The 17,089-nt window shown below is 30.6% G+C and overlaps 1 protein-coding gene across 3 annotated transcripts in view; it reads right to left on the bottom strand.

Annotated features, from left to right (window-relative positions):
* Myb (proto-oncogene like protein Myb) overlaps positions 1-17,089 on the bottom strand; it is an 83,544-nt gene that overhangs the window by 53,790 nt on the left and 12,665 nt on the right. The window contains exon 1 of one of the 3 annotated variants that reach the window (XM_067050332.1): positions 3,940-3,959. The exons of the other annotated variants lie outside the window; for them this stretch is intronic. Within the exon in view, the coding sequence (XP_066906433.1) occupies positions 3,940-3,956 (17 nt within the window). The 5' untranslated portion in view covers positions 3,957-3,959. Of the gene's footprint in view, positions 1-3,939; positions 3,960-17,089 lie in introns of those variants that run through there. 3 annotated transcript variants of the gene reach the window in all.

Genomic DNA, 17,089 nt, shown 5'->3' with positions numbered 1-17,089 from the left:
ATGTCAGTCGTTTGTCGAGATGTAGTCCTAAGTAACGGATCTGTTCGACAGGAATAAGTGGGGTATTATTAAAGGATATTGTAGGGGAAGAGGTCATGGGTTTACGTCGAAGGGTAAATGTGATTTGGTGGGATTTATTGGAATTTATTTTAATCCTCCATTTTTGGCACCATTCTTCCAAATAAAATAAAAAATAAAATCTAATTTTATAAACGAATTTTTCGTGATTTAATGTGAGTAAATTTAAAGATAAACTAGAAAAATCAATTTCTTCAAGTAAATTACATTTCTTATTCATGCACTTGGACGATCTTGCCCATCATGTCTCTTAGCTAACTTCTTACACGCTTTAATGACGAAACGAAAAAATTTTTTTTTTTTTTTTTTTACTTTTTAACTCTCTTGTCAAAAAAAAAAAAATACAAAAAAATATAATAAATAGAATTGCGGGCTCAACTTAATTACTGATAATATTTATTTTTGAAGTCATATTGTGGCTAATCGGAAATAGTTATAAACGAACATATAGCACGAGTCACTGGTTTTGTGGAATCTACAATTTAGGTCCTGCCTCTTCCCAATCAAATTTTTCTTCAGTATAAAAGTAAATTATTAAATTTGTTACATTTCGGGGCTGTTATTTAATCTTCAGGTCAAATGCATTTTTCAAAACCTTTGTAATAAACTATTAATTACATAAATAATATTGTTAAAATGAATGAGTGCCTAAAATTATAAATACAGCCGAGTAATAAAAGGGTTGCGACATCAATTTAAAAATAGGCCAAACTTATTAACATTTAGCCTGTAGCTGACAGGAAAATTCCAAAAAGTTTAATTTTGATTTTACTAATCAATAAATGAAATAAAAACTAATAATGTACCTACATATCTGTCTTGACAATTAAAAGTTACATTTTAACAAAAATATCATACCTTAATTTTTTAGAACGTGTCTGTCATTTGAATATGTGTCTTGAGACTAAAAGTTAGGGCTAATTATTTTTTGTTTTGTAATAATTCAGCGTTTTTCTTTCAGAATTATTCACGTTGAATATTTTCTGGTAAATATGAAATAGATAGAAAGAAAAAAATTAAATAAAGGTGACATGGACACCTTGTACCTTCAATTTCTAAAGAAGTAAATAATCAGTTTTTGTAGGTTTTATAAAATATATGTTATATTCACAAGTACACAAATAAATAAACTCATACATACAGATAGAGCAGCATCAGATATTCACGATCTAATAATATAATAATAGCGAACTTCTAATAATAAAAACATTAATAGACCTTATAAGACACTACAAAAATGCTTAAAACTATCATTAAACAAATTATTTGATGATTTTTTAAAAATATTGTACAACGATAAATTATTTAAATCTTAAATTAGGGTAAGTGAACCAGTTATTGACAGATCGACCTTTGTATATAAATATTAAAAGTTTGGTGCAAAAAAACTTTCAAAATTGTAAGCTTAACACTCAGTATACAACTGGCGCCAATTTTGAAACTCTCGTTAGCACCAAACTCTTAAATCCTTAAAAACAAAGGTTGGCCTGTACCTTTATGCAACAATAACTGGTGCTCTTATCCTAAATTAACTACTTAACACTATTAAATTGTAACTAATATCAAATAATAAATTTAAATATAAACTATTTCTTAATTTATCAGCAGATACCGGTACGGGGAAACCGGTCCCGATGGGTGGGCCAAGGGGTCCTTTTTGCCGTCTCGTACTAACAAAAAAAAAAGTGGAAATGCTACGATTGATTTCTTGAAATCGCCGAGGAGTAAACGTAATAAGCCAGAGGTGAAAACAGAATCCACAGCGATCAGAACAATGTAAGACCTTCGCCCCCTACGTGTTGGACCATCATGGCTTCTTAAGTAAAGCAACGTAATTATATAAAAATATTATGAGGAAATTTATACAAACCATTCAGTAAACATAAATAAAATAAGAAAAAATATTCCTTTATTGTAATTATTTAAACAACGTTTGACCAGTTAACTAAGATGGAGTTTATTTGAGCAAATTAATAGTTTCTCAAATTGAATAAGTGAAAAATTCACCCTCAATTATTAAGCAATATAAATTTAAAATACCGGACCAGAAGGTTATTAATTATTAGCTAACCGTACATAATTAATTGCACAGGAAGGTCGTTTGAGTGAAGGTAAAAAAAAGTCTCACCTCTTACAATTTTGATACCTTTATTGACCGCAACCCGGACTATCTTCCTACTATCTACATCAAACCGTCAACTATCTTCTTCCAATAAACAAAAAAAAATACACAAAATAGCAGAAAAAAATGATTTATTACTAAGCGACGTGCCCCCCCCCCCCTTTGCAGGACTAAGTTAAAACAAGATGCAAACATTGCAATGTATCACAAGACCCATACATAGTATGCACAGAATTATATATAAAAAATATACATAAAAAAAAAAAAAGAACGAAGTAAACTAAAAAAATATAAATGAATCGAATAATTATTGATGAGAACGGAAATGAATGATAGAATAAAAAATGTACCACAGAATTTTAAATTTTAAGTACCATATTTTCATTCATATTGGAAGAAGATAGTTGATCGTATGAAGTAGATTGTAGGAAGATAGTCCGGGAGGCGGTCAATAAATGTATCAAAATAGTAAAAGAAAACTATTTATTGTTGTTAACCAACTTTCACTGATTAGTTGTCATCTTTGTTTCAATCTGAAAGCCCAGGCGAAGCTCTGCAAAGTGGGGTGAAACTTTGGTTAAAAATAATTAATTTTCTTCTACTATTTTGATACCTTTATTGACCGCCACCCGGACTATCTTCCTAAAATATATTTTCTTTCAATTTTGAGTTCCATATTTTCAATTATATTATTCATTACTGCACTCGTTAATTATAATTATTTTAACCATCTTTATTAATCTGAATTAATTAGTCTGAAGACCTGAAATTCAGGTCGAAATGTCGGCATAAAATAAATAAATATGGTTTTCTTTATTTATTTTGTTCTTTGCTGACCGCACCCCCCGACAATTCTTCTCCAAGCATCTTTATTAATATTTTTATAATTTACTTTTTTCATTTTTTTAATTTAATTTTCTATTTATATTCGTATAGTCTTATGATAATTTACAATACCTGTATCTTGCTTTCATTTACTCCTGAAAAGTAGGGCGAAATGTTTGTTACTATTCAGTTTCTCCTGTTATTTTGTGTGCTTTTTTAACTAATAGACGGTACAACAAAAAGAGGTGATATTGTAAGCTATAGGAAACTTAAATGCTTATAATCATTCATATAAATAATAATTAATGAAGAAATGTGAACAAATGGTGGGTTAAAAGTAATTAAAAGCGATAAATATGGTGATGGTTAAGAGAGAAAAAAAGAAAATTAGGAACAATTGAACATTCCAATAAATTCCTAGTCCAGGTGAGATTTTCAGCTTAATACGATGAGATAAAACCTGAAGATATATTCGATCCGCTATCTAACCAAAGGAGTTATGATGTTGGCAAAGATTACAATACGATATGAACTGATAAGCCACATACTACAACATTTCAAAGAACGCCATACAAGAATAAAATCTCTCATACATCCAGATCCAAACAAACAGCAACAATGACAACTAATGAAATAGATTCATTTTCCTTTTGATGATCTAAATTACTTATTTCTAAAGGGTTATTTTAAATTTTTATTTTTCAAGAAGTTGACCGAATGAAGTAGATTGTAGGAAAATAGCCCGGGTGGATGTCAATAAATGTATCAAAATAGCAGAAGAAAACTATTGTTAACCAACGTTTCGCCCCACTTTATAGGGCTTCGTCAGATTGAAACAAAGATAACAACTGAATTAATTTTAATGAAATAAAATTTTATTTTTAAGTTAATGAATTAATTTTTTATTTACTCACATAGTGAATAATTTCATATTCTGGTCCTAAAATAAATAAAACAATGAAATTAGGTCATTTTAAAAAACATAGATATATCATCTTATGATCCTACAGTAGTTCTACATTGTAATGTACATTTCTGGTTAATTGAACCCTGAAGAAGATCTACAATTTTCGATAGAAACATTGGTTTTCAATAAATAAATATACATATTTTTCTGATTTGATTACTTTTCTAATCGCCATCCGGACGAACTCATTCTTTAATTTTACGTTCAACAAGTTAACTTATGTTAAATAATGAAAAAAAATCTTGTGCGGTGCGTGCATCACAGAACTTACAATCACTATCCTACATACGCCCCCAAATTGTGTGTAGATTGGTGGGGTGGTTTTGAAGTTATCGCTATTTTGGTCGAAATAAAATCTAGACTGGGAAAGGCGACAATCAAAAACAATATTTTTTTATTTTTCAGTTGCTATAAAACTTCATATTTTTGGGTTTCTTGAGATAGGGATGACGAATATAAATTTTTTTCCTCCCAAGAATACAACAGTTTAATAAAAGATAACGAAGCCTTGAAGCAATTGGGAAAAATCGGGCGGTTATGGCTTTTCCTTGTCAAATCAGTTGTTTTTTTATCCTCCTTTACTTATGTATAAAATTCTTTAATATTTTGTATCTATCTATTGTTTATTACTGCTGACGATGAGAACTATTTATTTTTTTAAATGAACAAAGTTAAAACTATTATATGGGAAGAGTTTTTATAAAATTCGTCATCTATGCCCTGTCTGACTATATCAGTGGCCAACTTTCCAGTACATAACATCTACGTTTTATCTTAGAAGTGTGTCGCGATAGACTTTTCATAGTCGTAGCCTAAGGGGTGAGTAGGAATGTGAAATGCATACTATGTTTATACACTAGGGGTATTCATGATATTGTGTTAAATGTAAAATGTTTTACCATATTAAATGTTATAAGTATAGGATTATAAGCCATGTTAAATGTTAAATGGATAAGAGCTCCTAGTGGGTTTTTCTAGCAACTTGTTTTATAACCTTCCCTTTCAAGACTTCATGTTATTGTTTACTTCTTAGTTTTGATTAAAATAATTTATAACAAGATGCCTAAAGTAAGTGAAAAGTAGAATTTGTGTGAAAGTTGGGCTACTAAGTGCCTTGTTTATCTTATCACTTGTGAGGAAGAGAATCAAGATGAGCTAATAGACAACTGTCATTACATGATTATTATTGTCATCCATTGCTTTCTTAGTTTTAAAAACATCCAAATAATAAAAAGTCAAACTACGAGCAAGTTACCTTACACAAAAACAAACAAAACGGTGACGAGCTTAGCTGGTCTGTTGCATGAAGTCATTATCCATTTAAAATACCTAATAACAGACTCTCAACCATGTTATTTGTTATATCGTTTTAACATGCTGAAAGAAGGAAATATTTCTCCATTTAACATAAGTTTTTCCGTTTAACATGCTTTAACTTGTTAAACTAAAGATCATGAATACCCCTGCTGTGTTTCAGTACAAAAAAAATTACAGCAAGTTTTGGGTAGATAAGTAAAATATATGTTCAAAGCTATTTTTTAATTTTTTAAATCACTTATTAAGTTTTCGAGATATAGGCTTATGATAAAATAAATTTCCAGACCCAACTTTTGATAGCAGCATTCCGTACATGCGGTACCTATAAAATAGTAGATAAGATATTTTAAGTAAGTAAAAATATATTTTTAATAACTTAAAATGTAATTTAATTTGTTTATCAACTTCGATGAGTAAGTTGTACTATTTGTTCGTAAAAATGAAAAATTTGCTATAAAAATGCACAGTGAGGCTGATAATTTGATTTCAATATTCCACTTTCGTGTTTGTTTGTTTTTTTTGGCCAAGAAAATTTATCATGAAAGAATAATATGACTTACTTTTTGCTATTCTATCGATAGCTCGCCGGGTACGCTTTGTACTAAAATATAGATATGGCTTACCTTTAAGTACTTACGTACATACGTAAAAACGACAATAATTATTTATTATTAAGATATATTGTGCTGGGTGGGAGGAGATCAGAGTGCCAGGCTATCAGAATTCTTGGAATTTATGACCTTTTCAAATTCCCAGAATGCATTAAACTATTACTAGGAAGTTTTGTCTTCAACATTCGCTTCAAAGTCCATGGTACACGGAATTCAACCCCAGACTTTACGAGTGATAGACGATCGACCAAAGTTGGGCACCCCTGGACTATATCAATGTTGATAACACATTTAATTATACCGAGTTTAATTGTTGGGAGTTTTTCCGTTTGGAGAAAATACAAAAAAAAAAAAATGTTAAAAAAATATATTTATGAAGTTGCACTTCCAGGCAGTCGATTGTATCAAAAATGTTTGTCACATTCCAGACCATATATCCGCCTCAAATATGTAATTTCAGTTTTTGTTTACATGGAAGCACCATTTTGCGAAACTTGGTTAGTGGACACAGATGCCCTCAAAACGCCTATTTCCACCGAAAACTTGAATTTGAAATTCTGCACGATCACAATCCCTTACTATACTCGTACATTTCAAATATAGGTTAGTGACAGTAAAAATTAATAAATTCTTAAGCCAGTTTTGAGGTACTGGGTTTTAATAAATAGCTTTTTAATAAAAGAAATTTTCCTTTACATTATTATTCGAGAAATCCAAAACGGAACCCCGAGTTAAATAATAGACTACGTATCGCCAAGTCAGGTATCATCAGGACTGAAAAAAACAAAATCACATCAGTCCAAACCAGCGGATATTTCATTTTAATAGTCTAAAACAAAATAACCAAACATAGATAATTTATCAATCCTTAACAGTTCAACGTATACTGAGGAAAAAGTGATATAACAATGTAACAGCTGTGAAACCAATAAAGCATAAAGCAACTGGTCAGCAAAACCAAAAATAACTAAGACTAAAAAAAACAAAAAAAAACGACTATACCCCAGTGACATTTCGATATTTCTCGCCTAATCCTTGCAATACCAGTATCTATACTGATTTTATTTCATTTTTTGTCGTCAGCTCGTACAAGCCGCAGTACAAGTATCGGAATCGGAAGAATCAATAATATCTGAGTTTAGTTGAGTTTATTTCTACTTCTACTTTTTTTTTTTAAATCATCGGTTTCGATCGTCCAGTATCGATACCGATATCGAAAGTAATATCCATACTTTGGTCGTATCCTAAAGTACCTATTATTCACCAACGATAGTTATTATGAAAATATTATAATGAAAAAAAAAATGATCAGGAAATACATAATTAAACCATTAATTTATCGGTCTTATTTAATTGATTCGTTTAAACTGTATTTCACACCTTACCGTCGGGTAAGAAAAGGAACTGAGTGCTGTAAATGTCTCTCTCTCACTTGTTCACTAATAAGAGTAAACTTGGATATTAGACATCTTAATATCTCGGGGTTAGCGTTTATTAAATTTTATGTACTTAATTGTTAACAACATAGACAGTTAAATTTTTATGTTGGTGGGGCTAAACCTTTTTGACTTCGATAGGCTTATAAAATTTGAATATTGCCCATTAAGTGCCTAAAGTGATAGAAAAATTAGTGAAAAAAGTAAAATTTTTCACAAAGTGCTCTTCTATTGTAGATGTTACAATCTAGCTCTACCTAAGACAGGTCTGTCCTAAAAGTAGGTCCTTAACCTTTTTGTACCTGTGGGGCATTTAAACTAATTTCCAAACTAGGAGAGGGGGAGAGTGAAGGAGTATGAAAGTTTTAGATTAACTAGCCTCTTATACCTAATTTAGAAGAGATATATTCTTTAGATCATATATGCAATACAATTGATAATTAAATAATAAAATAAAATTCCTAAGTTATCGATATTAAACCAACAGACTAACCAAACTTTGTAAACTATTTCAAAAAATATATTACTGGTTAAATCTGACAAAATTTTAAAAACTAGCAATTATAAAAAGTAATGAGCGTGGTATACACAAAAGTTGAATAATTTATTTGTATATTTTTAGAATATAAACATTCTTATAGGGAAGGAAGACTAGACTATATTGACGTAATATAGTCAATAAATACAAAGGAAAATCACAAAAAAAAAGTTTATCAATAAATATATTAAAGTCAAATTAATTACTAATAAATACACCTAACCCAGAATACCTGGTATAAATGCCAAAGCATGAAAAGAATTTAAAACAAATAATAAATAATGCCAATACCTTCCATGGATAATAAAAGTAGGCCAGTCGCTTCACAAACAAAAAAAAGTGCAATGATTTAGTCTAATTAATCATAGTAATATTTTTTAGGTATGCTGGGAATAATACAACCAATGAAAAACCAATTTGGAGAAATCTCAATCCCTGTAGTAGCTGAATAAAGGGAAAAAAACATTGAATTTTTGATACTTCTTCTATATAACTTCTAAACCGGGCTTCCTAGGGAAAATGTACGAATTACGAGAATTAAAGAAAAAAATAATCTGCGTTGAATATGTATCTAATATGATAAATTTGGTCCAGGTCGAAATCGACTGTGCAAGGACAAAGATGTTTGCCAACTCTGCCAAGTAATTCGATATATACGTTTTAAAGCCACCACTTTAATACGTCAATATAATAGAAACAGTTAGTCTGATTTAAAAATCTAACATATAAGAATTAGAGAACATTAAATTTTTGTTTTATTAGTGAGTACCTTAGAATAGTAAAAAGAATAGCTTTTTAATATGATATAAGATAAAGAGTACCTTATATTAAGGCACATTTCTAATTTAAATACTATAAAACCTAATCAACCATAAATTCTAATCAAATTCGAGTTGAGGTATAAACTTGAAAATTGGCAAACATATAGCTTTCGGCTATAACCGATCAGGAAATTAAAAAATGCAAAATTATTAACGTTAAAATCAAAATGGCGGATTTAACTTTACAATTGCTGATTTTTTTTTCATGGGTGACTGACTCATAATATGGCAATATCTGTTTATAAACGGAATGCACAGTCACCTGCGGATTTTATTGCCGAAAAAATTTTGTTTCATTTTAAAATTACATTTGACACTTAAAAGACACTGGCCGTTTTAATAATTAAAAACTACCAAGTAAACATTGCTAACTACAAACCTGGAATTTTGTCAAAATATAAGAAGGCTAAGCGGGAAAACCCAGGTATACTGATTTCACACCTACTATACCCACCCGTCGGCTTAGAACTGCAGGCGGCACAGGATGGGGGAAAGACCTCAGCCCAGTAATAATGGTTAGGCCAAAACATAAATCACACTATTAAAGGGTCAAAACCCTGAAGGGAAACATATAATGTATACAAAGAATGCCCCCTAAGTGTTTAGTAATATTTCAGAAAGTTAAAGTATACCTAAAAAGCAAGAAATAAGTTCATATATAAAATGGACAGTCTTAACAGAAATAGGGCAAATCGATATTTTGGATTTTTGTTTTTTTTTAAACAGAAAGCAATATTAAACAAATCATTTTAGTTAGGTAACTTTTAGTTACATCAAAGTAAATAAGACAAAAATAAAATGTTGAGTTTTTAAGCCATCCATTCAAGTAGCTAATGGGAAATTTTTTCAAAGAAGGATTTTCATAGAAAATCTAAGTTTAAAAATGTTTCATATCGGTGATTTTTCCAATCCAACGCGCGATGAAGGGGTAAATCGTGAAAGATCGCAAACTATCGTTCAGGGTAATTGACAATTCACGTGTAAAATGTGTTCATAAAATTCATATGTAAAGGAAAAAATCGTTTGAGGGTTCAATTTCACGTAAAAATTCTTCACCATAATTGAACACCGGTAACCATAAGAATTCGTAATGGTGGCAGGTATTTGAATCTTCTCGGCCAGCTAAAGATATTTAAAATATGATGACGGATTCTTTTGGGAAATTGAATTTTCATATGTACTTGACAGACTTAAATGATTCCGAAACATTTTGTTATTTATTGATGTAATAATTGATTTATTAAATTAGTAAACCCACACGTAATAATTCACGGCTGTTTTGAGTTTTAACAACGAATCTCATACCTTCAATTGTCGTTAAAAACCTCATTAAAAAAGGCATTATTTTTCTAACAAAAAAACTTATAACAGTGTTTTCCGTTCAGGTTACTTCCCATTATTCTGACAAACAGTCTAAATCATACCAATCTCCAAACCGAATAAGCATCCTTCAGAAATTGAAAATTTTTTATAAATTATTTTTTAAAATATATTACCGAAGATCTTCAAAAATGTTTTACTGACCATATTAAAGAAACATATATCGGTACCCCTTCCCCCCACACACCATCATACCTAATGAGGAGTTCGTGTTTAGAACCCAAGACCTAACAGTAGACCAACTAGCCAGACTGGAAGATCATATCACAAAAGTATACATGAGCATACTTACTTCTTGACATCGAAAACCCATTTGACACACACAGTCTAGCATATAGACCTCATTTATAAACTCATAAACCTTAATTATCCACCATCCATTATTCACCTTTTTGAATCCTATCTCAGCTATAGATTCGTCTTCATCACATTTACAACACTATATTTATATATAATAGTATATATAAATATACCATGACATTAATAGTGAACAATTAACATGTAATTCTTAAAAAGCTCAGCGCTTATTTTGCTGGATGGAAGATCAAAGGCAATCAACCGAAAACACAGGCTATAATATTCATTAAAAGAAGACCGTCCATAACTCAAAACGTAGTTATAAAATTAAGCACAATCCTATTGGCTAAGTCTGCCAATTAGTTAGGATGGACTGGACAAATCTTTAACATATTCCAAATATATAAAAGACAAAAGCAACAGACCTAAAAACATCAATAACATTATACCATACTTTAATGGACATTCTAAATTAACACCGAAAAACAAACTAATCCTGTACAAAACTGTCATACACCCTATACTAGCACATTCCGCATATGTTTGCTGCCATCTGTGTCTCTAACTACAGGAAATTACAGGTCATTCAAAATATATGTATGAGGATAGAAACACAACTACCATCGGTATAACAAAATTTCAATTACGCTGTCTGAATTACAGCTCCTGTTAATTAAACAGGACATATACTTACTGACACCAAACTTTTCCTCTTTTACTCCCATTTCCGACAACTCGCACATAAAAACAAAAAAAGGGAGGCAACGACAATCCCTATAAATATACACCTACAAACGCACCAAACACATAATAAACGTGAACAATGTTCCCAAACAGTATATGTTCTATTTATAACCATGTGTACTAATTGTTTATTTTTCATTATTTATAATTTGTGTTACATTACTTAACTGGCTTTTTAATTATTACTTTTTTATTGTATAGGTTTTTTTTTTATCACGACTCTATTATGAGAAGCAGAGGGAATCGGCTTGCAATTAAATGAAGATAAAAAGAAATATATGATTGTAAGCCGAAAAATCCAGCTTGGACGGCAAATCATTTCCGAAAGTAGACAGTTTCATATACCTCGGCACGACAATAACTTCAATAAACGGTCAACGGACTGAGATAGTACAGCCTATACAACCGTGAACTGAGCCTGCTCTCTGTCAAGAAAACTGATATCAAGAAAAATCTCTACAAATTATAAAGAAGGGGTCTACAATGCCATGATAAAGCCAGTTCTGCGTGACCTGGGCTTTAACAGGTAGTCTAGAAAGCAGAATCGAGAGATTTGCACGGAGTGTCCTCAAACGACTTTGACCGACCGTATGGCTGGTTTTGAATCATTTTCCATAGCATTAGACGAGTTGTCCGAAACAACTCAACTTTCTATATTTATTCGAGGTGTTGATAAAGAGTTCACTGTTACTGAGGAATTCCTTGCTTTACAGCCGCTAAAAGGAACCAATATAGGAGGGCATTTTCAATGAAGTTGAAAAGGTATTCACAAGTTTTGGCTTGCCATGGTCAAAATCAGTTGGTGTATGCAAAATGGTGCACCTTCTGTGGTCGATTTACGTAAAGGTTTTATCGGAATTTTGAATGAAAAAGTAACTGAATTAAATGTGCAAAAAGATGATTTGATAGTCCTTCATTGCATTATCCACCAACAGAACTTGTGTTCTAAGTCCATTCGACTCCAGAATGTTATGAATGTGGTAGTAAAAACGATCAATTTTATTCGATCCCGAGGGCTTTAACCATCGTCAGCTCAAGGCGTTTTTGGATGAAATATCAGCCGAACATATTATTGTGAAGTCAGATGGCTAAGCTAAGGGAAAATGCTAAAACGGTTTTAGAAATGAGATCTGAGAGCAGATTTTACGCAAATAAAAGATATACTAATACCGGAATTGAGCGACACAAAATGCATATGTGACTTAGCATTTCTGGTCGATCTTACAGGCTAATTGAATGATTTAAATTTGAAACTTCAAGAACAAGGACAGTTAGTAAATGATTTGTACAGCCATTTGAAAACAAAATCCGCTTGTAGGAGGCACAGATGATGTCTAGTAACATTTACCATTTCACCACGTTCTCTGCGTATGAAAATATTGCTTATGCTTAATATACTGAAGAACTCAAGTTACTGTCGGAGCAATGTTCGAACAGATTTATCGATTTCAAAAACATTGAAGACTTTTTATTTGCAACTCCAACAAAAAGTAAGGTACAAAACGCTCCAATATACTTGCAAATGGAGTTGATCGAGATTCAAGAAAACTCACTCCTAAAATCTAAATTTGAAGACGTGGAGTTGTGCGATTTCTACAAGAAATACCTCGAAGAAGACCATTTTCTGCAGCTAGGAAAATTCGTAAGAAAATTGATTTGTGCGTTTGGCAGTACTTATGAATGCGAACAGTTCTTTTCAATGATGGAAGTTAATAAATCAAATCATCGTACAAGGTTGACTGACGATAATTTGGAAAATTCTTTATGTCTTTGCATCAGTGTAATTAATACAAACATCGATGGATTAGTTTCCCAAATTCAAGCTCGGGTGTAACATTGATTTCGGTGTCGCTATTTAACTTTCGTAGTTTGTAATAATTCCAAAGTTCACGATTTAATTATAATGTTGTACCCATTTTTTTTTTCATTTCATTTTGTTATTTTAATAAATTGTATTATAATAACAACGTCATACTATCTTATATCTGATATCTATCGTTCAAAATTATAAACACTACTTTTAAACGCGGCCTGCTAACGTATTAGCACATAAAAGTTTGGCCCACAACCTGATCTACAAGGTCTGTAGAGCCTACCGAAAATTTTTTATTTTTAATTTTTGTACTATTTAAAACTAAAAATAAAAAAAGTCCAATAACCACACTGTAACATGCAAAATGTATTTGTAACTAAAAATATATCACTATCTATTACAGCCTTGTGGAAATCTGTAAGTAGTAATAAATAAAACGTTTTATAAAAGAAAAAAATGTTGAGAACGGGTAAGTAAAAAAGGTCCCAATAATTTAAAAAATCAAAACGTTGGGAAATTAACGATTTGAAAACCTACTTGGTAAAACATTTCGCTCAAAGAGTTACTAAAATTTAAAACGAATACAAATCTTACCTTTTATGAAGATAAATTGAGAAATTATCACCACGAAGATGTGCTTGAATAGAAAAGAAAATTATCGTTGTTAAGAACCAACGTTCACAAGAGGTAATTGAAAAGTTTCCAATAATTTGAAAACCCAAAAGGCATGGAAATTGGAAATTTTAAAACGTACTTCAAACTACCAATGTTAAGGTAAGGTACAATATTTGACTCAAAGAGTTTTGTAATTTGTTAATTAATTTCACTTGTTCTTGATTATGGGGCAGAAAAGAATAAGGTGTTTTAGAAAATTAACCCTTTAAAAGGCATAAGCAAGCACCTGTATGGAGCATGAATTTTTCTATACAACCAGGGCTGAAGTTCGGTTCATCTAATTTCATTTAATTTCACTCCATGTTTTCCATGTTTGTTTTGTCACTCCATGTTAAAAGTAATTAAATAAAATGAGTATATATTGCCACATCTGGACTGAATAAATATACATAAATACTTTATTTTATTCATAAAAAAGTATCAAAAATAGACATATTTTAACGAACAACATCATTATAAAATAAAATACAAAACAAACTATAAATACACTAAGAAATAATTATACAGATTAAACGACACATACAAATGAAAACAACAAAGAAAAAATAGAGAAATCGATTTATTTTAACGATATGTATAGATTGTATTATATGTACAAAACTAACACTATATAAAATGTCACAACAGTATATCTAAAGAAAATAAAGTTTATTTTCCAATTTAATATTATATTGTAGTACAATATGTATATGGGTAATAGTTTACCTTAGCTCCCCCAAAATGGCGGAAGCCAATTTTTATCGAACGTGAGTGTACTGATGGACAATAGACGACTTAGGTTAGGTCACGAAATTAACCACTTTTCACAATTGTTTTAATTCTAATAATAAATAAGCATAGTATTGTAAATTTAAAATAAATGATAGTAACACATCCTTTTTTTGTTTCTAAATTTTCATTATTTTTTCATCCTTTTTTTTTATTCATTTTTCCCTATTATTTATCTACATATCTAAATAAAATCCTTTAAACCCAATACATCTTCCCTTTTTATTTTCCCTCTTTAACAAATATAAAATATAAAATTGTGAGAAGATTGTTGACCCTGTATAATATATATGAGGAGAAGATGGTTAGAGGTGCACTAATATGCTTTTTGTTTAATTAATGTAACAGTCAGGCAGTCCGCTGATTGTCAATAGTGTATTTGACAGGTGCGGGGGTATAAATAAAATGATAAAAAAAAGTATCTCAAGATTTTGTTATTGTTATTAATTTACAGCTCAAGAGACCCTTATTATTATATTCAGATTAACCATTAAACAATTTTCTTATTAAATTACAGTTCAAGGGAACTTTATTATTATATCCAGATTAACTATTAAACGATTTTCTTTTCTTATTAAAAAAATAACATATAAAGAAAATGCTTCCGATCTATTTTCAGGTTACAGAGTCTAAGTATTATAATTTAGTTATTCTAACGTACAATAAATACTTATAAGTTAGAATAAGTAAGTAAACATATATACTATAAAATATTTATAAGTCAGAAGAAGTAATAGCAACAGTTGCCGAAAATTGTGGTGTATTATAAGCTAACCTTTAACAAAGGAGAAAGGAATAATTGTGCAGGGAAAGAAATTTTCCCCCTTGAACAGTAGTTATTTTCGTAACCTAACCTAAGTCGTCCATAGTCGGGTCCGTCAGTACACTCTCGTCATGAAAAAATTTGGCTTCCGCCATTTTGGGGGAGCTAAGGTTAACAATTACCGTATATGTATAGCTGAATTGCGTAATTTCCTTTTTATGACGTTATAAATCCAAAATGGGCGCCACATGTGACATTTACAGAGTATATAAGTACTAGTACTACAAGTTCAGTCCAAATCCACCAGCCGGAATGGTCCCTCCCCATTCTCTGTGAACCCCCCCGGCAAACATGCCATCCATGCATAAAACCGTCTTCAGCGGACCATGCATACTCATCTTGAAATGCCATGGGGCAATACAAGAGTAAATGTACAAATGTATATATAATTAGGTTAAGTTAAAATTGTACATAAATATACATCTGCTATTAATAAAGATTTAAGGAAGTTAGGAAAAAAAAAGTTCAGTGCGATTTGGTGCAGAAGAACTAAGGGTTAGTGGCCATTTCCAACCCCGAAAATTCGCTAATAGGGCAGAAACCCGGCCCTAATTTTTCACAGAAAATAAACTCATCAGCGGCTCAAAGAATTTCTAAATATACAAAATTATTGGATTCGGACAAATAAAGACATCAAATTCTCATCATTGTTGAGAGTCTGAAGTCCGGTGGGAACAAAGTTAGTGTTTATTTTTATGAAAAACGGGCTACCATAACTGAGAATGGTGATCGTTGCTAGCTTATGTTCGGAATTTTCTTTGACTGACTGAAATTAGAATAAATAATCTGACAAATATCAGGTTTGAGTGAAACAATCAAGATTTGAGAACAAGAGATAGTCTCCAAGTGAACAACCCACGAACTGTCGAAAACCTTAAGATATTTGAAACTCGCATCATCAATGAGATTGAGATGCCATGGAAAATGGACCTCTACTATTCACGTTATGGGACAAAGCGGTATTCCATACATAATGCCTTAAAAAAAAAGTAATCTATTAATAGCAAAAAAAACAAAGTCTTTTTATTTTACTTCAAAGATACCAAATTGAAAACCCTTCATTACAGTAGTAAAACTAGATATTAAATTATATGAACTAAAAAAAAATTGTCCTTATTTCATCATCATTATTAGTTAGCATAACATCATCATTACACTAAAGAAACGAATGTTGCATATAATGGTTCTCGTAAATCAATAGAACTAACATCCATAAATACATTATTATGCATATGCGGGCATGGCCGAATTTTTATGCAGTAAAAAAACACAGAATGTGCCATATAATACACAATAAAAACCTGCGAAATACGCAGCATAAAATATACAATAAGTCAGCGAAACTATAATAATATACCTACAGAAGGTTCTGAATATAATTAATAATCTGATTAAGTCTCATTTTATGAATATGGAGATATTTTTTTAAATTGGAAAAAAAATACAATACAATGCGAAGATAACTAAGGCTCAGTTATTTATTTCCTATAATCAACCTGAGAGTGGACAGCCTATGGAACTAACGATTTTCGGACTTGATTTTTTTTCTAATAAAAGACATAAAACTGAAGTTTTATTAATTTTTTGTACAAAAATAAAAAATATATACACACGCAAATGCATGCATACAAATAAATATACAATGTTTTTTATTTATTTAAATTAGTGTTGTAATATTATATGGATTAGTGATAAGGTTGATTACATTTTAAGAAAGTAATCAATATTTAAATGGACGTTTTGAATTCGAAGAAAATAAGCAACTATAATGCTTCAGTGCCAATTACATTTTTTTGAAATATGATAACCAGAAACAATTTTATGTCTTAGTAGTTAGAAAAATAATGGGGATTTAAAGAAAATTTGAGGGCATT

Source organism: Halyomorpha halys, unplaced genomic scaffold (genome assembly GCF_000696795.3).
Source record: "Halyomorpha halys isolate HHAL.00 unplaced genomic scaffold, Hhal_1.1 Scaffold237.1, whole genome shotgun sequence".
NCBI lineage: Eukaryota > Metazoa > Arthropoda > Insecta > Hemiptera > Pentatomidae > Halyomorpha > Halyomorpha halys.
Note: the sequence above shows the minus strand (reverse complement) of the source record. Positions and strands in the feature narration are given on the sequence as shown.